Raw genomic sequence first — 23,872 nt, forward strand, 5'->3', positions numbered from 1 at the left:
TTCCTGCTGCCCCCAGCCCCTCTCCCCTCCTTGGAGACCCCCATCTCCTCCCTGCTCCCCTCTGGTCACCCTCTGCCTATATCCTCCCCTGACCCTCCCTCTACCACTGCCCGCTCCCCTCCCGACACACCCTGCCCCCTCCCATACCCCCATGCCGTCCCTATAGCTTCCCCGCTCCCCTCCCATACCATCCCCTCCCTATACTACGTCCATCCCTTCCCATAACCGCCCGATCCCCTTCCTATTTCACCCCCATCTCCTCTCTATACCACGCCCCGACCCACTCCGTATACCACCGCCCGCAGCCTTCCCTACACACCCCGCCCTCTCCTATAGCCCTCGTCCCCTCCCTGTATCACCCCATCCCCTCCCATACCCCCGCCCGATCCCTCTCATACCAACTCCTCCCTATACCGCCCCTCGTTTATAGCACCCCCGGTCCCCTCCCACCGCCCATCTCCTCCCTATACCACCTCCCATCTCCTCCCTATAGCCCCCCGCCCCCCTCCCTATACCACCTCATCCCCTCCCATACCTCCCGCCTCCCTCCCTACAGGCCCCCCGCCCCCTCCCCTCCCCCTCCGGCCCCTCCCTCGCTGTAGGGCTCCGTCCCCCGCCGCCCCCCCGCCACAGCGCGGCTCCCGCCCCCGCGCCCCGCCCGGCCGCGCTGCCCGCGCTCCCCGCGCAGCTCCGCAGTCCGGCGCAGCCCCGGCCGGGAGAAGATGGCGGATCGCGCCGAGATGTTCTCGCTTTCCACCTTCCACTCGCTCTCCCCGCCCGGCTGCAGGTGAGCCCGGCCCGGAGCGCGGGGAGGGGGGGCGGGATGCCCGGGGCCCGCCGCTGCGGGGGGCTTGACCGCTGCGGGCCGCGCCGGAGGGGCCCGGGGCCCGGGGGGGGGGGGGCGGCGGCGGCATGGCGGGCCCGGGCCCCCGCCGCTCCCCCGCCCGTTCACCTTGGGATGCCGGGGCCGCGATGCCCGCCCGCTGCTGCGGGCCCGGCCCGGGCAATAACGACGCAGTGCTTCCCCCCTTCCTCGGAGCGGCTCCATCCGCTCCCTCCCGGGCCCGGTGGGGGGGCGGTGCTGGGGTTCGGGGGTCTCCTCCGTCTCCCCCTTCTCACGGAGGGGCAGAGCCCTTCTAGGGCTGAGGGCCCCCCCGCCCCGGCCCGGCCGTGCCCGGTGCCGCCGCATCCCGCCGCGCGGGGGGAGCCGCCGCCGCCGCCTCTTTGTCTCTCCCGAGGCGCCGCAGCGGCCCCGGCCGCGGCCGGGGGTGCTGGATGCCGGCGCCGGGATCGGGCCCCGCAGGGTCCGGCGCCCCCGGGAGAAGGGGTCGTTCGGCCCCCGGGGCTCGCAGGCGGCCCCCGCCGGGGCTCGGTGCGCCCCGGGCCAGAGGCGGGCGAAAGGCCGGTGCGTGCCGAGGGCCGTGTCCCCCCCCTCCGCCAGCCCCCGAGGGAGCTGCGCCAGCGCCCGGCGGTGCCGGTGGCGGGTCACCTTACCGCAGGTCCCGCGGGAGCCGGGGCCGCAGGACCGCGGGCCACCTGCCACCGGCCGGGCCGTCCTGGCGCATTCCCCGGGCAGCGGGGAGGGGGACGCGGCGGGGCCCTCACCCCGCTTCCCCGCACCTTGCCTGACCTTGGCAGGACCCCCTCCGGGCTGGGGTCCCTGGGCGAGCAGCGGGGTGCGGGGCCGTGGGGCTGGACGGGAGCTGGGCACGGGATGGGCTGGCTCGGCAGGGGGCTGTGGGGTGGCGAAGGGTGGGAGATGGCGGCGGGGGGCATCTGTCTGGGCGTGCGGAAGCTGTGGAACCAGGGGGCTGGGGTCTAGCGGGGGTGGGGGATGTGCCCTTGGTTGGTTCTGGCCCACACTGGGCAAGTCTCACGTCCCCTTCCCCGGGTGTCCCCTTCCCCTTCCCCAGCCACGCTGCACAGCGGAACCCTGGGGCGTCCCGGCTTGTGGTGGTGCAGGGACTGGAGCACACGGCCTCTGCTGTGGCTGCCCGGCTCCTTCCCACCTCTCTTCTGGGATGTGGGCAAATCTCTGGGTGTCTCAGCTGTGTCCTCCTCACAGCGCTCCCCGTTCAGCCCCCAAGCCCTGCTGTGCAGGGTCAGAGCTGGCCCCGGCAGGTCTGTGCGCTTTGCTACCAGGGATGTGTCCCAGCCAGGGCAGTGAGAGGCAGGTGAGGGCAGACCCTCCAGGACCCCCAGCCTGACCCAAATCCACCCTTCCCCCCCGGGAAAGGAGGCAGCCTGGGGAGTGGGCGCAGCACCCCTGCACCAGCCCAGGGAAGAGGGTCAAGTCTGCAGGGCAGTGAGTGCACCTGGGTCTCACTGAGCACCTGCGGGTCCCCAGAGCCTGGCAGGGCCTGGTGAGGGAGAGTGAGGCCCAGGCTATCACCAGCACCAGGGCACAGCACCGGCATGCCCAGCCTAGCAGGGGCTGCATCTGGATTGTGCCCTTTTCAAGGAGGCCTGTGGGGAGGTTGTGCCCAGCCCAGGGGTTGGTGAGGCTGGTGACCAGGGTGGGATCCCCTGACACTCCAGGAGGGGAAGGAGAAGCCGGTCAAGGTGATGTGGTGGGGAGAGATCACTGTGGAAAGGCCATGGTGCACATGCTGCGGGGCCTCAGCAGGGCTCCTGTGAAGCAGCTCTTGTCTCCTGGTCCAGGGCACCAGCCCCATGGGGGATGGCTGCAGGTCTGGCCACTGGGAACCCTGGGTGCCAGTCAAAGGTTTGGGATGGGGGATGCTGGCTGGGACCAGGCCCCTGAGGGTCCTCACTGACCTCCTTGTGACCTTCCCTGCCTTGGGAGCAGCTGGGGGTCAGTGAGTGGGGTGAGGGCACATCTGCTGGCTGGGTCCCTGGCCCATCCCTGTGGGAGAAGCCATTGCAGCACCACTGCCGGGGCAAACTGTCCAGGGAGCTGGTCTGAAAATAATGAGGAAACTCAATCTTTCTGTGGCCTGCTGGGTTGTCACTCCCTCCTCGGGAAGCCCAGCCCCTGGCAGCTCCCATGCAAACACTGGTGTGCGTGCAGGTGTGTACCCCACTGTGTGCCCTGCTCCCCATCCCTGCACCACCCTGCTCCCTGTGCCTCAGGGGTGGGTGATGCCCCATTTGGGTTCCAGCTCCTGGCCCTCCCCTCCTCCAGCCTGTCCTGGCTCAGGACATGTCAAAGCTGGGGTGGTGAGGCTGGCCTGGGGTGCGCAGTGGGGTGCTGGGTCCCTGCATACCCTGTGGTAGGGCGTCCTGCTGCCTCCTGTCGTTCCTGACCACCCTCTCCATGTGTGGGGCTGGGGAGAGCTCCTCCCTCCCCAAGCCACTGCTTTGGCTCCACTTCAGCTCTGGAACCTTACTCAGGTGCTTCCCACCCACATCACTGTGGCTGGCCATGGTGTCCCATGCAGCCATTGTGGGGATGGACGCCATCCTGCCTGCCTGCTGCTCGTCACCAGTGTGTCTGGGGTGCTCTTACTGTGTCCTTGCACCCACAGCAATGGTGCTGCACCTTCTCTGGCTGGAGCGGGGCTATGGCCAAGGTCCCCAAGGGTCCCCTTGGGGTGGCTGTGGGGCTGGGCTGGCTCTCGCTGGCAGCCCTATCCCACTGTGCCCGCCCCAGCTCAGTAGTGCCGTGACCTAGAAATTTCAGCCGTAGTTTGTCGCGGCGGTCGCTCCCCACTGAGGGGGGACAGCATCTCTGGGCAGCTGGAGCCTGGCTGAATGCAGGCAGGAGCCCTGTGTGGGGCAGGACTGCTGTGCCATGCTGGCCCGGTGTGCATGTCCCCTCAGCTGGGATGGGGGATGGTGGAGGAGTTTGTCCACTGGGTGAGGAGGGTCCAGGGGCATGGGAGCAGAGCCTGGCTGGGGGTTTGCAGGACCCCAGCAAGTCTCCATCCCAGGAGGACCCATGGCCGTACTGTTCCTGCGTCTGCCCAGGTGGCTGAGGGACCCCTGAGAGCCCTGCTCACCTCAGGAAGGGTGGCAGGTCCCAGCAGTCTGGCAGCAGGAGGGTTCTGCCCCTGCAGGAGAGCAGCCCCCAATGTTCTCTTGGGCTGCGGACACAGGCTTTGGTCCCCACCGCTCTGAGGGACCTGCTGCCCTACCCCTGGCTGGGGTCTGGGGTTTGGCCCAGACCTGTGCCCCACTGCAGGCCACGGCCATGGTCCCACCGCTGGCTCTGATGCTTTTGCCACAAATCTGCGAATATTTGATGCAGTCTCAATGGCCTACTTCTGGGAATTATGTGATTAGGGGAAATCTTTCTCCCTGTGAAATGGGAGTAAGTGCCCAGCCTCCGTGCTGGGGCCAGGGGCTGGAAAAAGGGAGCTCAGGGCAAAGGGAGGGTGGCAGCCCAGGAGGCAGCTGTGGCTATGGGGGCTGTGACCCCCCTACCCTGTGGGGGTCTGCTCCTGCTGCCAGCTGGGTCCCAGGGCTGGGCCCCAACAAGGCCCCAGTGAGAACCCAGACCTGCTCCTGCAGGAGGAGCCCCACCTGCCCTGGCCCTTCCTGGGGTGCTGCCGGGCTGTGGGGGGCCCTGGGTGTCCCCCGACGCTGTGGGGGTGGCCAGAGGGTCCCTGCCAGCTCCCGGGCGCTGCCGCACCTCCCACCTTACAGAGCCACCAGAAACGTTTGGTTTCCGTTTTCTGACACCAAATCCTGCCAAGAGTTGTCTTTTTCCTTTTTTTTTTTTTTTTTTTCCCTTCCCTTTCCCTGCAGAAACCGCTGGTTTCCATGACACCCCGGTTCCCAAGGAAAGGCTGGGCTTGGTTTCTCGGAGTGCCCTTACCCTGGGCAGGGGCAGCCCTGGCACTGCCTGTGGGACAGGCAGGGAGGCAGCGTGGGCGAGGCTGGGGTGTCAGGGCACGGATCCTGCCTTGCCATCCCCATCCCTGCCTGCATGGGGTTAGGCGTAAAATAAAGGTTACACCTAAAATAAACCCCCAAGGCCTGGGAAGCAGCCCTGCAGCACGGGTCATCCCCAAGCTGCCAGTGGCAGCAACTGTCCCCTCGCTGCCTGTCCTCCAGCATGTGCCTTGGGTTTGGCTCAAGGGGTTTTGCCGGGCAGGAAGTTTGGGGGATGTGCTGCCCACCATGGTGGTGGTCTCAGCATCTCCACTCAGCCAGGGGCAACCCATGGCTGCATGGCCCTGAGCCACACAGGGCTCTCACCGCCCCATTGTGAGGCCGGTGGTAAATCCGGGCAGTTTGCAGCGAGCCGGGCGGGAGCAGCGTGGCACTGAGGGTGGCCACCCCGGGCACTGCTGTGGCTATCGCCCTCCCCATCGTCTCTGGCCTTGCCTGGCTCCCGGCATGGGGCAGGGCACTGGGCTGTGGCTCAGGGTCCTGGGCCCGGTGCCGCTGGTCAGAGCGTGCCATGTCGGTGTGGCTGGTGCCGGTGCCCTGGCTGATGGTCTTAGGCTGGCACGTCCCTGCAGTGCTGCCCAGCTGGTGCGCCCATGCTGGCACCTTGGGGTGATGGCGGTACAATGCCAGTGTGTGCCTGCAGTGCTGCTCAACTCTCCAGGCCCTCCTGATGCTGTGGGGAAAACGGGAGGCATTTCCCTGAGGTCTGTCATCGTGTGGCCCCTGCCCTGACATCCCCGTCCCTCTCCCCAGGCCCCCCCAGGACATCAGCCTGGAGGAGTTTGATGATGAGGATCTGTCGGAGATCACGGATGACTGCGGCATTGGGCTGAACTACGACTCGGACCACTATGAGAAGGTGCAGGAGCTGAGTGTGCCGAGCCCCCCCGTGCCCCGGGATGCGGTGGCTGCACAGAGTTTTGGTGGGGACTGGGTGGGGACATTGACCCAGCAAAGGCCCTCCAGGAGCAGAAGGTGCAGGGCCCCCTGTGTCAGGGCACTGAGGGGATGCGGTGCAGAGCGCAGGCAGGGTTCTGAGCCCAGGAACCCCTGGCATGGCTGGACACCTGTGGTCTCCCACCACCTCTGGCTAAGCCCCATGGAGTGGCTGAAGGGAGCATGGGTGGCTCAGCAGCCAGCCCTATGCTGGCCCCACCAGCTGGGTGCCTGCCTGCCACTGCACTCCCGTGGCTCCAGTGGCTCCTGTTTACTCAGCTCTGCCCAGCTTCGGGGGAGAAGTGCTGGGGAAATGGGCAGGGGCCAGACAGGCTTCCGGGTGAGATTAAGTACTGGGTGTTGAGGCCAAGAGAGGCAGGGTGCTGGCAGAGCCAGGAGGGGGCCCTGGCACTTTTCTCTTGGAGACCCTCATCCTGTTGGGGCAGGAGTTGGAGCTGCTTCCAGCCCAGTGCCGGCAGAGCTGCTGGGGAGGGTCACACCGCTGCAGCGTGCCAGCCTGGGGAACGGGGCCATGGCCAGGATGAGTTTGAGTGTCGTGGCTGTTAACTCAGTGCTGCATCCCCAGGACTGCCTGGTGTTGGAGCGCGGCGAGCAGCCGCACCCCGTCTGCACCTTCCAGGATGACTTCCAAGAGTTCGAGATGATCGACGACAATGAGGAGGAGGAGGAAGAAGAAGAGGAGGAGGAGGAGGGCAACGAGCTGGAAGCACCACCATCCCCTTCAGCCTCACCCATCCCCTCACCTGCCCTGGAAGAGACGCAGAAGCACCGACCTACCACCCTCAACCTGACAGCCCCAGGCACCCAGGTGAGGGCCGGGGCAGCTGGGAGGGCTGTCAGCACCCCCTGCCCCCGGGGTCTCTGCCCCCCTGCCGCCGGGCTGGCAGAGGAGGAGCAGGGCTCTGGGGCGCAGCATGGGAAGGGGTCCCACAGAGGTGGGCTCTGCCCAGGGTAGAGGGGCTGAGGACTGCACCAACCCCAGGGTGGTGAGCACCAGCAGGAGCAGAGAAGGGCAAAATGACGCCAGCTCTGCAGTGGCGGGGCTGAGCTGAGGGCGTTGGAGATGTGTCTGTGCGTGGCCCCTGCACTCCCCCTGCCAGGCCCTGGCCTGAGGGTCCCGGAGGATCCAGGGGTCCCCAGGGCGAGTGGGGTGTCTGTGAGTGCTGGAGGGATGTGGGCAGCTGCTGGCTGTGGACACAGTAGGTGTCATGTGCTGGCCCTGTGCATCGCACGTGCGTGTGCACTGGTGTGTGCATGCGTGCATAGGTGCTCGTGCATTCTGTGTCCCTCCTTTTCCATCCTTGGAGCTGGGCTTGGGGGCTCCCCCGGGGTGTGTGGGGGTCCCTGTGTCCCCATGCGCACGCGTGTGCGGTGCTGGCCCCGAGCTGCTGCACCACCGCAGTGTGTGGGAAGCTGCGTGTGGTGCTGCCTGCATCCGGCTGCGTTGCCATGGTGCTGGGGGGCTTTCGGGATTCTCGGCCCCCCCTCCTGGGAGGGCACCGCATGCTGTTGGGGCTGTGGGGGCTGTGGGACTTGGCCGGGCTGGCACAGGAGGGTGACAAAGCCCCAGGGCTCACCCTCAGACTCTCCCAGCCCTGACTCACTGCACCCTGGTGGGATGCACCGGCAAAGCTGGATCCCACCAGCCACCCTGGTCCATCGTCTGCTGCGATGTGAGCGAAGACCCTGGTGATGGCTGGATTTAGCCCCCACCAGTGTGCCTAGGGTGCAAATCCCGGTCGGTAACCCTTGCTTTGTCCTGTTTGCACTGGCCCCAGGAGGAGGCAAGACCCTGGTCCTCGGGACCCGTCCCCTCCCAGCACCCTTCCCCGTCCCTCCCCAGCACCCATCCCTGGGGCTGTGGCACAGCCTGTGCGATGCCCGACCCTCCCCACTGTGCTGGGTCCCCACCGCCATGCTTGTGCATGCCCTGTGGCACATGGCGCCAGCCCCACTCCCTAATCTCCCGCTCGGCAGGATTATTGCTGCCTGCACTTCCCGCCAGGACTAATCCACAGCTGCCGCCATGCCGGACGGGCAGCCCTGGCCGTGCCCGCTCCTGCCTGCACCACGGGGCTGGCAGCTCTTTGGGGGAGGCAGAAGGGTCCTACCTGTGGGGGTTGGGCTCTGCTCTCTGGGAGGCAGGGTGCGGCAGGGCCTCATGCTGGGGGTCCTGTGGCATCAGCACCCGTGCTGGCGTGTCCCCTGCCAGGTGTTGTCCCCAGGGCCCCGTGGGACGGGCAGCGTGCCATCCCTTGGTCCCGCTCTGTGGCAGGTGCTGCCGGGCATGCATCTGGCTGGGCAGGGGAGCTGGGGACGTTGCGGCCCTAATCTGGATAAGCTCCTGGGCACGTGGCCTGGGTGCTGCCAAGCCAGCGGGGAGCACTGAGCTGTGCCGAGGGGCATCCCCGGGCGGGCCCAGCCGTGTTTGGTGTCCCTGCGCAGCCCCTGCTGGGCACACCAGCTCTCCCGCCTTGCCGCGTCCCCAAATGTGCCTTAGGACTTGGCTACCCGCCCCCCGCCCCGTCCCCTCCCCGGGGCTCGCCCACCCACCCTGGCTCTGCTTTTTCCCCAGGACTCCCTGAACAACAACGGCAGCTTCGCACCGCCTGCTCACCGTACCACCTGGCAGGACGCCCTTCTCCACTCCTCCTCCTCCTCTTCCTCACACACTGGTGAGCATGGGGACCCAGTCCAGAGTGTGGCACTGGGTTGGGGGGTCCCTGCAGCCCTTTGGTTAAAGCCTGGTGGGTTTTGGCCCTGGCACAGGGGCAGAGAGCTGACGTGAGGCTCTGCCTTCCCTTGCAGGACACTCATCTCCCCACGCCTGCATCCAGGATGGACCCTGCCTGGAGAGCCCGAAGGGGCCGAGCCCCAGCGGGGCTGGGCAGGCCCCCGCCTTGCTGCAGCCCTCCCCCTTTGACTCGCAAGGCAACAGCCACGAGTCCCTGGCACATGGTAACCCATCGCCCCCGAGAGCCGGGGAAGATTATAACATGAATATCATCTCCTCTGCGCTCCGAGCACCGCACTCCCCGTCGCGCCTCTGCCAGCTGCCTCCTAAAAGATCTCTCTCTCCAACAGGGCCTGCGGCTCCTCCTGGCCCCCCCACCGGCCCCGACGCAGGCTCACTGCCCCAGGCCACCACGGCTGCCGATGGCTGCCCTGCCCCACCAAAGCACGAAGCGGCTGGTGGCTGGGAGAGGCCAGCACCCGGCGAAGGGGGTGCCCTGGGGGCTGGGAGCCTGGGGTCCCCCACGGCCCCCGGCAAGCAGCCTGGCTCCCTGCAGTCCCAGGAGGAGCTGGCAGCCAGGGCCGTCGCCGAGCGGCACAACGGGCAGGGCGCCCGGCTGATGGGCACCTACATGTGCCCTGTGGGGTCAGCGGAGCCGCTCAGCTCCGATGGGGAGGGCCCCCAGTCTGGCCGGGCGGCCAGCGTGCGCGGGCACCCCTCAGGCTCCTCGGAGACCACCTCGCCCTCCTCAGACCCTGGCATCGAGGCTGACCTCACCAGCAGGACCACCAAGCCCTTCCTGCCCGGCAGCCGGCACAGCGAAGACCTCAGCTCGCCCGGCTCTGACTCGGACGTGGAGGGGGAGATCGAGGCAGCCTTTGCTGGTGGGCGCCTGGTCAGCAACATGATCTCCTCCATCTCTGAGACGGAACTGGACCTGAGCAGCGACAGCAGCAGTGGCAGGTCCTCCCACCTCACCAACTCCATCGAGGAGGCCAGCTCGCCCACCTCGGAGGCTGAGCTGGAGACAGAGCTGGAGGCCCCTGGTCTGATGGGCATCAAGGACTCCTTGCTGCTGGACAAAGGCGAGGAGGAGGAGGAGACCCTGGAGAGAGAGCTCCCAGAACGCAGCATGGTAAGGCGGGAGAGCCTGGCGGAGCTGAAGATGGAGGGCTACTATGACAGCCTGAACCCAGTGGACTCCTCCGCGCCTGTGGGCCAGACAGATGTCTCCACCTCCAGCCCCCTGGACCTGAAGATCGACCCAGACCACAGCCTGGAGAGCATCCGGCGCTCCTTCTACCTGCCTGTGGGGCCCAAGCTGATGCCCGAGGCAGATGAGGAGGACAACAGCGAGTATGACTCCGACTCAGAGTCAGAGCCTGACCTGAGTGAGGACTCGGACTCACCCTGGCTGCTCAGCAACCTTGTCAACAAGATGATCTCAGAGGGCTCCTACCCCATCAAGTGCCCAGATGAGTGCTTCCAGCAGACCCACTCGCTCTGTGACACCATCTCCCCGGCCTCCGACTTGGAGCCTGAGATCCTAAGTGAGGCGTTGGATGGGGAGCCTGGCTCGCGGGACTCGCCAGTGGGCACGGGGGAGCCGGCTGCCCTGCCCCACTGCCAGCGCACTATTGAGCTGGTGGACATGGAGACACTGCGCAGCTCCCTCCAGCGCGCCGAGGACGAGCGGGCCCTGGGAGCTGGGATGGAGCCGCTGCCCGAGCTGCCCGCTGACGAGCCGGGCCCCTTCCTCTTCCTGAGCAACCCCACCAACGACACCATTGCACCCGTCTTCCCGGGGCACCCCGTCACCCTCGACAGGCTGGGCGCCTCTGAGGTCCTGGCCACCTTTGGTTGCCGCCCTGGGCCACCCCGTGCCTCCCTGCGCACCTCCCCCGGCACCGAGGCCACCGCTGAGGAGCACCGTGCCACCGCGGTGCCACCAGCCACCGGCCCAGAGGACTGGGCTGTCAACAGGGACCTGGACTCGGGGGTTCTGGAGGCCGACGACATGATCGACGATGTCCGGTTAGCGCCCCAGGGGCAGAGCCCCGACACTGGCCCGCCTGCCCTGGATGTCTCCACCGCCAAGACCAACCGTGGCTTCACCATGGCCTACTCCACAGACGAGGACGAGGTGCCCTACCTGAAGGGCTCCCCCTTCTCCGAGGACCCGCTGCGGGGAAGCTTGGGGGGGGAGTTGCCACCTGCTCCCGGGGCGCTGGAGCCACGGGCACTGGATGAGTCCCTGGCCTACGATTCGGTGAAGTACACGCTGGTTGTGGACGAGCACACGCAGCTGGAGCTGGTGAGCCTGCGGCGCTGCACCTCGGTGCTGAGCGACGACAGCGACCTGCTCCGCGCCTGCGATCGCTGCGACCTGGAGGACGAGGCGGCCTTTGGGGATGGGCTGGTGGCCCCTGATGCCCACAGCTCCTCCGAGGATTCGTCCCCTGAGGCCGACCTGCAGTTCTCCAAGAAGTTCCTCAATGTTTTCGTCAACAGCACCTCCCGCTCCTCCAGTAAGTGACCCACGCCATGCTGTGCTGCACCATGCCGTGCTGTGCTATGCCATGCCATGCTGTCCTGGGCTGCTCTGTGTGCTGTCGGCCAGCTGGCTGCCCTCTGCCATCTTGCCCCAGCCATCCTGGCCGTGGATGGCACCATCCCTGTGTGGCATGGCATGGGAGGTGGGACAGGGGCAGAGCAGCTGTAGGGGGTGTAGGCCTGGACCCGAAGGCTGTCAGCTCTCCCCGTGGGGCTGTGAGATTTTGCCCAACATGCCTTCACATCAGCGCCCTGTGGGGTCCTCAGTGCCTTGGGTTGCTGGGTGGGGGGCACAGGGCCAGGGGCTCAGATGTGGCCCCCCGAGGAGAGGCCTGAGTCCATGGGTGATGGCCATCTGCTCCCTGCTCCCCTCGCCTCAAGGGTTCTGCAGCACCCCGGGGTAGGCAGAGGCAGGGGGTGCCCCCTGGCCCCACGGCAGCCCTCTCCTCTGCAGGCACGGAGTCCTTTGGGCTGTTCTCCTGCATGGTGAACGGGGAGGAGCGGGAGCAAACCCACCGGGCCGTCTTCAGGTGAGCAGCGAGCCCGGCCATGCCGGCCCTGGCCATGAGCAGGGGGGGGTCTCGCAGGGCCCCCTCTCCTGCGGCTCTGCCCCTCCCTGTCCGCATCTTCCTTCTGGCCATCCCCCCCAGGTTCATCCCACGCCATGAGGACGAGCTGGAGCTGGATGTGGATGACCCCATCCTGGTGGAGCTGGAGGAGGATGACTACTGGTACCGGGGCTACAACATGCGAACGGGGGAGAGGGGCATCTTCCCCGCCTTCTATGCCCATGAGGTTGTTGGCCAAGCCAGGGATGCCATTGGTAGGAGTCTGCAGGGTCCCTGGGGCTGTGGGGGGTGGTGGGGGACATGGGGGGGCTTGGGGCACTGTTTCCTCGTTCCCTTCCCTGCGCAGGCCTGAAGAGGAACCCATGCTGGGTGGAGCGGTTCAATGTGCAGTTCCTGGGCTCGGTGGAGGTGCCGTACCACCAAGGCAATGGCATCCTCTGCGCCGCCATGCAAAAGGTGAGCATGAGGGAGGGGGCGTGGCAGCTTGGACCCCCTCCTCATCCCCATGCCAGCGTAAGCTCTGCCCTCGCATGCTCACCCTGCCTTGCCCCCAGATTGCCACCACCAGGAAGCTGACAGTGCACCTGCGCCCGCCGGCCAGCTGCGACCTGGAGATCACACTGCAGGGCATCAAGCTCATCCTGACTGTCACCGAGTACAGCCGGGAAGAGGAGGTGAGGGGCACGGGTGGGCTGGGGGAGGAGCGGGTGCCTGTCCTGCTGTGAGCCAGGCTCCCAGACCTCGGCTGACCTTTCTCTTCCAGTTTGAGCGCTGCAGCCACTTCTTCCAGATGAAGAACATCTCCTTCTGTGGGTGCCACCCCCGGAACAGCTGGTGAGACCCCCTCCTCCCACAGCCCCCTGGGTGCTCCCAGCCCCAAGGGACTGCCCCCTCCATCCCCTCCCTGGGGCATCACACTACTGTGATCCCTGCTTGGTCCCCACCCCACCATGGCTGCCCCAGCCCCAGGCGTCCCCTCCACAGAGCCCCCCAGGTCCACTGGACTGCCCCACAGGGCAGGAGTGAGGTGTCCCCCGGCTTCACCCTGCCTCTCCCTGCAGCTACTTCGGGTTCATCACCAAGCACCCGGTGCTGAGCCGCTTCGCCTGCCACGTCTTCGTCTCCCAGGAATCCATGCGGCACGTCGCCGAATGCGTCGGGTAAGATGGGGACAGGGATGCGTGCGGCTGCGTGGGGCACAGTGTAGGGCTGGTTGTGCCAGGGCTGGGGGTGCAGCAGGGCTGGATGCCAGAGGCCTGGCTGTGCCAGGGCTGGGGGCACAGGAGGGCTTGCTGCTGGGGGTCTGGGTGTAGCCAGGCTGGCTGCTGGTGCGCTGGGTGCAGGGGGGCTGGCTCTGCCATGGGTGGGGGTGCCAGGGGTCTGGGTCCTGCAGGTCTGGGTGCAGCAGGGGTCTGTGCCTGGTCTGGGGGTGCAGGGGGTCTCAGTGTAGCTGGGCTGGCTATGCCAGGGTGTGGGCGCAGGGAGCCTGGCTGTGCCAGGCCTGGGGTGCAGGGGGTTTGGGTGCGGGGCTCCGGGCCACAGCCCAGCTCTGAGCTGCCCAACGTGCTCTTCCTTGCAGACGAGCATTTCAGGAATATTACCAGGAGCACCTGGAGTACGCTTGCCCCACAGAGGACATTTACCTGGAGTAAGGGGGCAGGCATCGTGTCTCCTGCTTCTGCACCCCCCTCCAGCCCCACAGACGGCCAGAGACTCTGTCTGACCCCACAACCAGCCGGCTTGGCCCCCCCTGCACATGCTCCAGCCCACGCCCCAAGGACTCCCCGCACATCCTCACCGCTTCTTGGGGGGCCAGGGGCCAGGCCACAGCTGCGGACCATGGGTGGGTATCTGGGGTGTGCCCAGCACCACCCTGGCCCTGTGCCCAGGGGACTCCAGCCACGGGGGGTGACGCAGCTGAGCCTCAGGGCTGGGGGAGAAGCTGCCCCCCCTGCATGAGCAAAGCCAGCACAGGGGCCACAGGAGCGGGGACCAGCTGTGACCCTGGCCAGCCGCTGTCGCAGGGGATAGCGATGCTAGGAGGTGAATGGGGTTGGGGGAGCATGGGGGGGCAAATGCTTGAGGGGCCCGTGAGGTAGGGGGGGTGTCAACGGGATGAATGGGGCGGGGGGAGGCTGTGGGGGGCTGATGGGGGCATGGGGAGATGGGGCTGCTGGGGTGAGCACCTCCAGCCATGAAGCCTCTGAGTCCATCCTGTCCCCCTGCACAGTGGCAGCACCCACCCCCCCCAGCCTCCTTGGGGGGGCTCCCCCCACAGCTGCAGGCCCCCAGGAATGTGCCGGTCCCCTCCACAGCCCCAATGCTGCAGCAGCCCCCCGGGGAGCGCAGCATGGCCCCTCCTGCCCCCAGTCCCCTCGCCTCCATCCCTGTCCCAGGCCCCTGCCCCACTGCCATCCCCTCCTCCCCAGGGGGCCGTGCTCCTGGGGGGCTGTGCCAGCCGTGGGGCGCAGGACCAGCGTTCGGGCCTTGTTTGCCCTGCGAGAGGAAAACCTGCAGCTGGGGCGGCTGCCAGGGTCCTGGGCACTGGGCAGGTGGCCGCCCCCGCTCCTCACTGCTGTGCCTGGTGATTTATTTTGCTTGCCGGCCCCGTATATCTGACCAGTGCTAGTTTAGTGACTATAACTCCACTCCGCTCTATGTACCAATATTTATCTCGTAACTCGAACAACAAGAGGAGTCCTGAGCAACTGACACTTGTACAAACCCTGGTTAAAGGTTCTCCCCTCACTGCCTTGTCATCCACTTGGTCTTTCAATAAAATATATGCTTGGTGTGACCGCGAGGCTGGGGAGGCTCTCTTGGTGCCACAGGGGCAGCTGGCCCCTCTCCCCGCCCCCCCCACAGGGCTGGGGCAGAGGGTGGGTCTGTGTGGGGTGCAAGGTAGGGGCACTGCACCGAGGAGTGGGGTGCACGGAGGAGAGTGCCTACAGGGAAGGCAGGGTGTTGTCAGGAGAGTGGGGAATGCAAGCACGCACGCGGGCTGCTGCCAGGGGCATGGGACTGCCGCGGGGTGTGCAGTGTATGGGTGCATGTGCAGGAGGAGCAGGGGGTGTGGGTGCATGTGCAGGAGGAGCAGGGGGTGCATGGGTGCATGTGCAGGGGTCATGGGGACCATGGTGGGAGGTGCGTATGCAGGGCGTGTGTGCTGCATGGCTAGGTGTGCAGGGTGGAAAGGGGTGTGTGTGCGAGCGGTGTAGGGCATGCATGGTGCATGGGCGTGAATGTGCAGGAGCACTGGGGCACGTGGAGTATAGTGGTGTGTGTGCAGGGTCCAGCAGGGTGTGTATGCAGAACGAACAGGACATGCAGGGTGCGTGGACGTGCATGTACAAGAGGCGCAGGGTGCATGGGGGTGTGAGTAGGAGGTGCAGCACACACAGGTGTGTGTACAAGAGGTGCAGGGCATGCGGGGTGCATGGGTGTGTGTGCGGGAGATGCAGGGCGTGCAGGGTTCGCAATGTGTACAAGAGGCCCAGGACATGCAGGGTGCACAAGGGTGTGTGTACAAGAGGCGCTGGGCACGTGTGGTGCACGGGGGTGTGTGCAGAAGGTGCAGGGTGCACGGCTGGGTGTGCAGGGTGCTGCAGGGTGCACACCAATGTGGCATGGCCCCTTGTGCTGTCCCCACTTCCTGGTGCCTCTTGCAGCCCATTTCTGCCTGAGTGTTGTCATCAGACTGCGGTGCCCTGAGGTCTGGGGTGCAGCTTCCCAGCTTGGTGGGGGCAGCAAGCCATGACCAGTGCAGGAGGACCCAGCCCTCGTGTGCCAGCCTATGGTGCCCCGTAGCAGAGAAGCCCCACAGACACACACTGGGTCCCAGCCTGTGCCTGTAGCTACCAGGAGAGAAGGCATCAGTGTCACTGAAATGGGCATTGCTGACATGGCATAGCAACAGGAGTATCAGGCATGGGGACAGCTGGGCTTGGGACCAGAATGACACAGGGGCTGCTAGGTTCAGGCTGTGGGAACTGGGATACTGTGGATACTGGGACCTCAGGGTGTGGGCACAGTGTTGCTGGGCTGGCAGCAAGGCTGTGGGGGACATGGGGCTGCTGTGGTGCATAGGACACAGCGGCAGCCCCACCACTTCCGTGTGCCAGTGCAGAGGTGACTGGTAACATGCTGGGGGCTGCTGTAAGGCACTGACTCCCCTGGCCCCAAAGCCCATACTCTGTGCCCAGTTCCATGGGCTGTGTGGGAGGATGGCTCTCTGTGGGGGCGCAGGGCGTTTGACCCCAGCCCGGGCTACGCTCAGCTCTGGGCTGCAGGCCATAGGAGCAGCAGTGAGGGGGGTGCAGGAGCTGTGCTTGCCTCCCCAAATGCATCCCGGAGGAGCAGGACAGGCCCCAGAGAAGGTGCCTGGGCATGGGGCTGAGGTACCAGCCAGTTCCTGGTGCTTCCCTGGTATCCAGAGCGGAGCCACTGCCACAGGAAGCGAGCACAGCCATCTGCAGCCCCATTGCATCCCCTCGCTGTGCTGCCATCAGGGCCCCAAAGGCCCAACCCTGGGGTGACCCTGGAGGCTGCTGCAGCAGCCCCTTGGCCGTGTGGCTCTTGCCCCTGCCTGTCCCCAGCACCTGGATTGCGCCCTTCTCCTCCACCCTTGCCCCCAGCCCCCCGCCGGGGTGGCGCTGCCTCCTGGTGCCCCTCAGCTGCTGCTGCCACACAGGTGACAGGAGAATAATGGTCACTTTATTGGCTGATGCATCTCGCCAGGTTGCATGTGCACGAGGCGCAGCAGCCAATCTTTATGCTAACTGTGCATTTAATTAAGTGTATTCCAGTTGGTACCACTAAACCCAGACCACTGCTGAGCAGCCCGAGCATGTGCCAGTGAAAGGGTCATGGTCCTGGGGAAAACTGGGGAATGATCAGGGGGACTGTGGGTCCTCCCATACTGGAGAGGCTGCCCGGCGCGGGTGGTCTTTCTCCCTCAGCTGCTGTTTTTCCCCCAAGGCAACCATGACGTCCAGGTTTCCTGGCAGCTGCAGACACCAAGTGAGGCTTTGTGTGCCTCCCTCAGCTCTTAGCACCTGGGGACCCCAGTGCCATGTGGACGGGGCCTGGTAACTGCCCTATGCCTCTGCACCCGCTGCCAGCCCCACTAGGACCTGCGCTGGCACTGCTTGGCACTGGGGGCTCTGCCTGGGCCTGGTGGGGTTGTGCCTGGGTGGATGTGGCTGGCACAGGTGGCCCTGTCACAGTCCCTGGCACCTTGGCCAGGGGCTGGTGGGGGCCGGGGCCATCCCAAAACGCTGCCACTGCCCCTGGGGCAGGCAGCCAGAGATGGGGCAGCGTGGGCTGAGACAGGCACCAGCAGCAGCTCTGTGGGGTCCTGGCTCATCCTGCCTGTGGCTCCAGTCCTGCTGCAAGAGGAGCTGCACGAGCCAGTGCCAGGGAGGAGGAGATGGGAACGAGTGTCCCCGAGGACACCTCAACACGATGTGCCACGGGCCCTGCACCAGTGTCACTGCTCCCAAGAGCTGGCATGGCCCCAGCCCTGCAGCGACACAGCTTGGGGCGACAATTTTGCCTGGGTAAGTCCTGCAGCAGCCTCGGGGACAGCGAGTGCTCCCATCCCCTCCACAGTCCACCCACCCAGGGAGCAGGGGCCTGGCCATGGCTCGGCTGGGCACCCTGGGGCAGGGCATGGTGGAGACTTGGTGCTGGGGAAGGACACGGGCACTTACTGCCAGGGCAGAGGCCGTAGGATGGGGTGGTCACAGTCCTCAGGGGTGCTGGGGCCCTGTGTGCAGGGTGGGACAGGTGGGGGACTGTCAGGCTGTAGCCACTGGCACGCTCCCCCGCTGACCACCATGGCTAGTTTCATGCCATCGCTTGCCAGCCCCATGGCTGTGGGCTCCCCGCACTGCAGCCGGACACTGCCCTGCACACGTCTGTCGTTCCAGGGCTCCCGCCTGGCCCTGGCACCGTGTGGGGTGAGCCCCAGACATCAGACCTGGGGCAAAGCAGGGGCAGGCCAGCACAGGAGGGGATGTTGGTCACCGCAGATCGCTGCAGGGCTGGGAGCACGAGGGTGGCCTCAGGACTGCACGGGCAAAGCCAAGCCTGGCATGGTGGCCCTGGGAGAGCCTGGCTTGGGGCACCAGCCCTGGGAAACTGCCACCCCCAGCCAGGGAGCCTTGGGGATGGGGGGGTGATGGCTGCAGGTCTGTGCTGTGCCACCCTGCACAGACCAGCATATGTGGGATGTAGCAAGCGGCCCCGGTCCCCCCACCCTGAACACAGTGGGACATTGTCACTGCCCAGCCCCACACCCCCCTCGCTGTCCCTGTCACTGGCTCAGGCCCAGGGGAGCACACAAGCCCCTGGTGAGCAGGAAGGCAGGCTGCCCACCCCTGCCTGTGGCTGGGGTCCAGGGGTGCTGTTGTATCCCCCCCATGGAGAGGGGGTGGAGGGGCCCTGGACAGCAGCCCCAGCCTGGAGGCTACTGAAGCTGAGAGACACCATGGAACAACATGGAGCTTTCTTATAAATTTATTACATAATAATAATAATAATTAATAATAATAATAATAATATAATATAAGAAACATAGATCTCTGTGGGGTATGTGTATCACAACGTCAAGGGCGGGAGGCGAATGGCCACACCTCCATGACTCTGGAGAAGGAGAAATCTCCTCCAAAAATCCATACAAAATAAGGGTGAAGTCAAACTGACCCTGTAAAATTAAAAACAGAACAAAAACCCACAGGTGAGTCCGTCTGGGTAAGAAACAAGAGTGTGGATGTTCGAGCCGTGTGCGTGCGCGTGTGGCCGCACGTGTGTGTGCGAGGGCGGGAGCCGGTATATGCACATGCAGTGGGTGTGAGTGCACGCCCAGGGGCGTGCGGGGGTGTCTCCGCGGGTGACACATGCATGCGGCAGTGAGGGCTGCCCATGGGCGGACAGAAAGAAAACCCTGCCGCACTTTGTCGCTGTTTGGAAATGGTTTTGGCTGGCGAAGCTCTTCACCACCAGGAACAAAGTGCTTTGGGTTTTGTTTTCTCTTCTTTTACAGTCAGAATTACAGACAGGAGCTGATGGAGAACAGGGATTGATGATGTTAGTCTGGTCAAAGGAAAAATACCAACAACTTTTAAAAAAAAACCCCTTCAAAGCAAAAAAAAAAAAAAGTGTATCCCTTTTTACAGAAGATAACCCAAGTCATTGAGAAGCCATGAGAATCACAGTAACTGCCGCGCGCGGCTGGTCCCGGTGCCACCGGGATGGTGCAGCCGAGGGGTTGGTGCTCGCTGCCGGCCACGCTGCAGGCTCGTGGGGTTGGTTCCTCGCCCGCTACCGCTCTGCCTTCTCCTGGATGGCTTTTCAAAATGAAATGTCTCACTGGGTCGGGAGATGTTTGGAGCGGAGATGCCAATGCAGCCAGAATAGATACAGAGTCAGGAAAGGGCTATCTACACCTGGGGAAAATCCTCTTTGCTTCAGCTGAGAAAATAAAAGTAAAGTAGCAGCAGCTGTGTTAGCTGGGGGTTACGGTTCTGCCGAGGGGGTGGGAATGGCCACGGGGCAAGAGCTTGGCCCTTGGCCTTCGGGCAACCCGGGGTTCCCAGCCAAGGCACCACACCGCTGTGGCGAGTGACGGGACCCTAGCCGGATGCTGCGGGTGCTGGGGGTGTGCAGGATGCGGCTGCCCCAGAGCCGGCGGTAGCACGGAGCGCAGGCTGTGCAGCTGCCCCAGCAGAGCAGGCTCGGGGGGTGCAGGTGGGCACGGGGAGGGAGCGGGCTCTCAGTGGCTGGGGAGGAAGAAGCAGGTCAGTTGAAGAGGCCTCAGCACCCAGCACAAGACCACCCCAGGCACTGCCCCCAAGCGAAGACGTTCGCCTGGTGACTGTACTGCTGCCTGGGAATGGTGTTGTCTCCAAAGCCCTGAGCCCCTGCTCATCTGCTGTGTGTGTGTCCCCGTGGTGGGGGGACAGGGAAGGTGAGGAACTGGGAGGGAGGATGAAGCTGTTGCTGCTGGGGCAGGGGAGCAGGTTTGCGGCAGACCCAGGCAGCCCCTGGGGATGGGGGTGATGGGGCAGCAGTGCGGTCGGAAGTCGCCTTCTTTCGTGTTATGCCTGACTGGGACGAGCCGTGGTGTCCCTGGGAGCGACGGCCGCAGCCGCCATCCTGCAGGAGGGATCACGCAGTGTTTGCCAACACAGGTACGGCTGCAGCTGCTTTGTGGTGGAAGCTGGGATGCACGCAGGGCAGCACAGCCGCCGGCTCCGCTGGGGCAGAGCAGTGCATCCACCATTTCCAGCCCTCGCAAGGAGGATTGGGGCAGTGGGGGGAATCAGGGAGGGGGAGGAGGAGGGCTCCTCTAAAATGGCAAGAAGGCGTCCAGCTTTCCTGGTCCCAGACCGAACTTTCTGCAGAAAAGTTGCGCTCTGCAGACTTCTGGCCTCTTGCGGCAAGAGGCGGGTGCAGGCAGGTCTCTCTTGGTCGCCCCAGAAACAGCTGCGGAAGGGGCAGAGACCCTGGGTTCACCCAGCGTGAACCCACTGAGCAGCCTGCACTCAGGCTAACACAGTCACACTTCCACCAGCAGCGCCCGCCAGCCGCCCCGAGGGGCTCATGCTGGGCGGGAGCGAGGGTCGTCGTGCCGAGGGGCCACAGCGGCTCCTTGGGGGCAGCACTCAGCAAAGCTGCCCACCACCCCGAGGGGGGACAGGGCAGCTCTGCTGGCCATAGGCCATGGGGCTGCGCCGGGGCACGAGGACTGCTGGGGTCTGAGGGCTGCCGGGGTCTGTGAGGGCTGCCGGGGTCCCCGCTACCCTGCGGGTGAGGTGAGGAAGGAGCCAGCAGTGTGATGAGAATGAAACACAGCAGGGGAAGCGGTGAAAGGGGCAGTGGTGGGATGAGCTGGCTGGGCAGGCAGGGCTGGCAGGCAGGGGTGGGTTGAGCTGGGGCTTGTGGAGGGGCTGTGGGGTGCTGGCAGTGCCAAGCGAGGCAGGGGATGAGCCATCAGCGGTGCAGAGGCTTGGACAAGCTGCGGCGCGTGGGCACCCAGTGTGCTCTGGCGGATGCTGCTCTGTGGGGCTACTGTGCCCGCTGTGCTCCCGCAGCAGGAGCTGGCCCCAGGGCCCCAGGGGATGGAGACCGAGCAGGGACGGCCAGGGGCTCTGCAAGCATGCGGCAGCAGGGGCCAAAGCCAGCCAGGCAGTGGGCACAGGCTCCCCGTGGCACACCATGGGCAGCACACAAGCATTTCCACAGCAGTGGGTGGCTCCAGAGCAGCCTCGTAAAAGCAGCATGAGGAACAAACAGCCAAATAAATTCCTAGGAAATCCTGTCTCTACAGTTTGGGAAAGAGGCTGTGTGACACCAACCTGGGGACGTGCCCAGGCCTCTGTGCACGGTGGGGCCTCCTCGGGGGCTGTGCTGTGGCAGGCCGGGCACATGGTGTGCCAACAGGGTTGCAGAGGAGCTGGATGCTCACTGGCATCCCAGGACGTGCCGATGTTGCTTCGCCAGGCGCAGAGCTGGCGAAGCAGCATCACCCCAGAGAGCCAAGCTCCAGCTGCAGGGGACAAGCAGTGAGTTTGGTTGGCGGCTGGGCGTCTGTGAACAGCAGTGGGGTGTGGGCACTGTGAAGCATGCAGGAGGTGGTGCAGGGACAAGGTGAGGGGACAGCAGGAGCTGGGGTGCTCTAGAAGGTGCGAGCATGGGGCCAGGGGACGCGAGGGCAGTGGCTGCGCTGGCAGGCAAGATGCAACCGTGCCAGTGGCACAGGACGTCCCTGGAGTGGGACCGTCCCTGCCTGTGCAGGACCATGCCAGCAAGCCCTTGCAACGGAAGGGTGCCACATAAAGCCAGCGTGGGCGGGAAAGCCAGAGCCTGGGCAATGGAGGGTGGTAGAGGGGTGCAGGACGGTAGGTGGGTGCATGCATCTGCACATGCTGCTGCACATGCTGCTGCACATGCTGTGGGTGAGGCATGCGGGTGACTGCAGAGCAGATTCCAGGGGTGAAAGTGGGAGGTAGATGGGAGGGCACATGGCAGGGGGCCCTACGGGGTGAATGGAGGGGCCAGGGTGCACAGTGGCAGAGGGGTGATGGACCGGGCTGCCACTACGGATGGGGCAGGGAGGTGGAAGGGGCAGGACCCGATCTGCAGCATCCTGCCCCAGGCCAGACAGGACAGTGGCAACGCTGGCACAGGCGGAGCTGGGGGACGCCTGATGGGGTGTGATGGCACACCTGGTAAAGCAGGCGGTGGGTTCAGGCAGACGCAATGGCTGCTATCGCGATTTAGATGCCTCTTGGCTCACCAGGTTATGGGGCACGAGGCCCCAGCTACCCTGGGGCACAGACCGCAGGCTGTTTGCTTGCCGGTCTAGCTTGAAACCCCTCTTGCCATCCCCAGGTGCGTGCCCCAACTGGGAGCAGCAGGATGGCGGCCGGGGAGGAGGGGGGACACGAATCCCCAGGGCCCAGCGGCTTCTGGAGAGTTCTGGATGGAGCCACTTGGGCATGCACCCAGTGAGAGCTCAGGGAAAAGGAGATGGCACCACAGCGCATCAGGATCCATCCCAGGGAGGGCCTGGTGTGCTGGCATGGGTCAGGATCCATCCCGGGGAGGACCTGGTGTGCCGGCACGATCAGGATCCATCCCAGGGAGGGCCTGGTTTGCAGGAGGGGGACTGCCGCCCCCCGCCCTGGGCCTGGGCCTTTTCCCTGGCTGAAGGTTGTAAAGGTTCAGAGATGTGTGAGGGTCAGAAGGAACCTCCTTGTCCTTCCCTCTAGCACCAGAAGAGTTAATGCCTTTGTGGGGGACTCAGCTTTTTGGGAACACCGGTCACCAAGCCACCCCCTCCTGAGCTGGCTGGGCAAGCCCTGGCCACCCCTGAGCTGGGGCAGGGAAAGGCTGGGGACAGTGCGGTGAGGAAGGGGCACGCGGGGCACCAGGCACCACGCTGGGGGACAGGGACGCCACCTCCTCCAGAGCCAGGGCTGGCCTGGGTCACTCTGGCTCCCCTGAAGCTGTTGGGTGACGGAGCGGCTCCCACCCAGCCCTGCTGCCCCAGTGACCCAGCGGCCAGGCCGCCGCAGCACTGCCAGCCCCTGGTCTTCAGCTGCGTGGCGGGAGCCAACCTGGTTCCCAAAGCCACAGGCCGGCCTCCTGCTGCTCCCGATGGCTGCTCCAGAGGAGCAGCCCCACCAGGACCCTCGTGACCAGGCTGGCGGTGCCCGCGCAGGGCTGTGCCGGCAGTGGTGCGGTGCGAGCGCTGGGCGCGACAGTGGCGATGGCTTCCCGGGAGCGGAGGCGGGAGAGGGACCTGATGCTGCGGGGCCTGCGCCTGCCAGAGGCGCGGAGTTCTGTGGGGCGGTGGAAGCGCCAGCTCCGTGCATCTCTGCCGGGAAGGGGTGGAAGACTCGGTGTGTCCCAAAAACCAAGTTTTGTTTTGTGTTTCTAAATCTTTAAAATCCAGAGTGTCTGAAAGGAGCTGTTGGTTTTTTTTTTTTTTTTTTTTTAAAAAGACTTTAACATTCAGTCAGTCAGTCGCTAAAAACTCCCATGAGCCATGGGCATCCCAGGGGAGGGGTGCAGGCACCGCCTCGCCAGCATCTCAACAAGTCTAGAGATATATAGATTTAGTAAAATTATAACAAAATCAGGTGGCTATAGCTATAGATATAGATATATAGATATTTGTTCTCTCTTTTCAAATATATAGCTGATTAAAAAGATGCAAAATAAGGATGACTTAGGACGGAGTGGGAATCCTGTAGTTCAGTATCATCTCTTGTAGATCATCAGCTGCTCTCTATATAAATGCACGGAGATTATATATTATCCATCAACGTGTCCCCCTTGGAAACAAGACCCCAAACCAAGAAGAAATAAAACATCTCCCTCCCCTCCCCTCCCCCCTCCCCCCAAATGTTGGCAAAGCGTTTTCTGCTGGATACCCCACCAGCCTCCCTCCAACATCCCCAAACATGCTTCTATCCATGCGGTTTCAGTCCCTCTCTCACCAGGGCAACCGAGGGTGGCAGGCAGAGCAGCAGCACACAGTCCAGGGCTAGTGTCTCACGTGGCAATCACTCTTCTGGCTTGCACGGCATGGCTGGCTGCTCCCTGGGGTGGCTCTGCGCGGGAGGGAGCAGGTCTGGGCATCACCACCCAGCCACCGTGCCAGCGCTGCCCCTCCACAGACACCTCTCCATGC

At 65.0% G+C, this 23,872-nt stretch overlaps 1 protein-coding gene across 2 annotated transcripts; it reads left to right on the top strand.

The window, feature by feature from the left end:
- Positions 1-578: 578 nt before the first annotated feature.
- MAPK8IP2 (mitogen-activated protein kinase 8 interacting protein 2) lies at positions 579-23,212 on the top strand. Of its 2 annotated transcripts, XM_080390965.1 has the most exons (13): positions 579-787; positions 5,611-5,716; positions 6,380-6,622; positions 8,390-8,489; positions 8,623-8,772; positions 8,899-11,076; positions 11,556-11,631; positions 11,752-11,924; positions 12,017-12,126; positions 12,225-12,344; positions 12,434-12,504; positions 12,732-12,830; positions 13,250-23,212. In XM_080390965.1, exons 1-13 carry the CDS (start codon positions 723-725, stop codon positions 13,320-13,322), a joined length of 3,564 nt encoding a protein of 1,187 aa, XP_080247091.1. In that variant the 5' UTR covers positions 579-722; the 3' UTR covers positions 13,323-23,212. The 2 variants fall into 2 exon arrangements, with proteins under 2 accessions (XP_080247091.1, XP_080247090.1); XM_080390964.1 differs by having other exon boundaries at positions 8,623-11,076.
- The last annotated feature ends 660 nt before the right edge of the window (positions 23,213-23,872 follow it).

Source organism: Falco punctatus, assembly GCF_963210335.1.
Source record: "Falco punctatus genome assembly, chromosome: 6".
Classification (NCBI taxonomy): Eukaryota; Metazoa; Chordata; class Aves; order Falconiformes; family Falconidae; genus Falco; species Falco punctatus.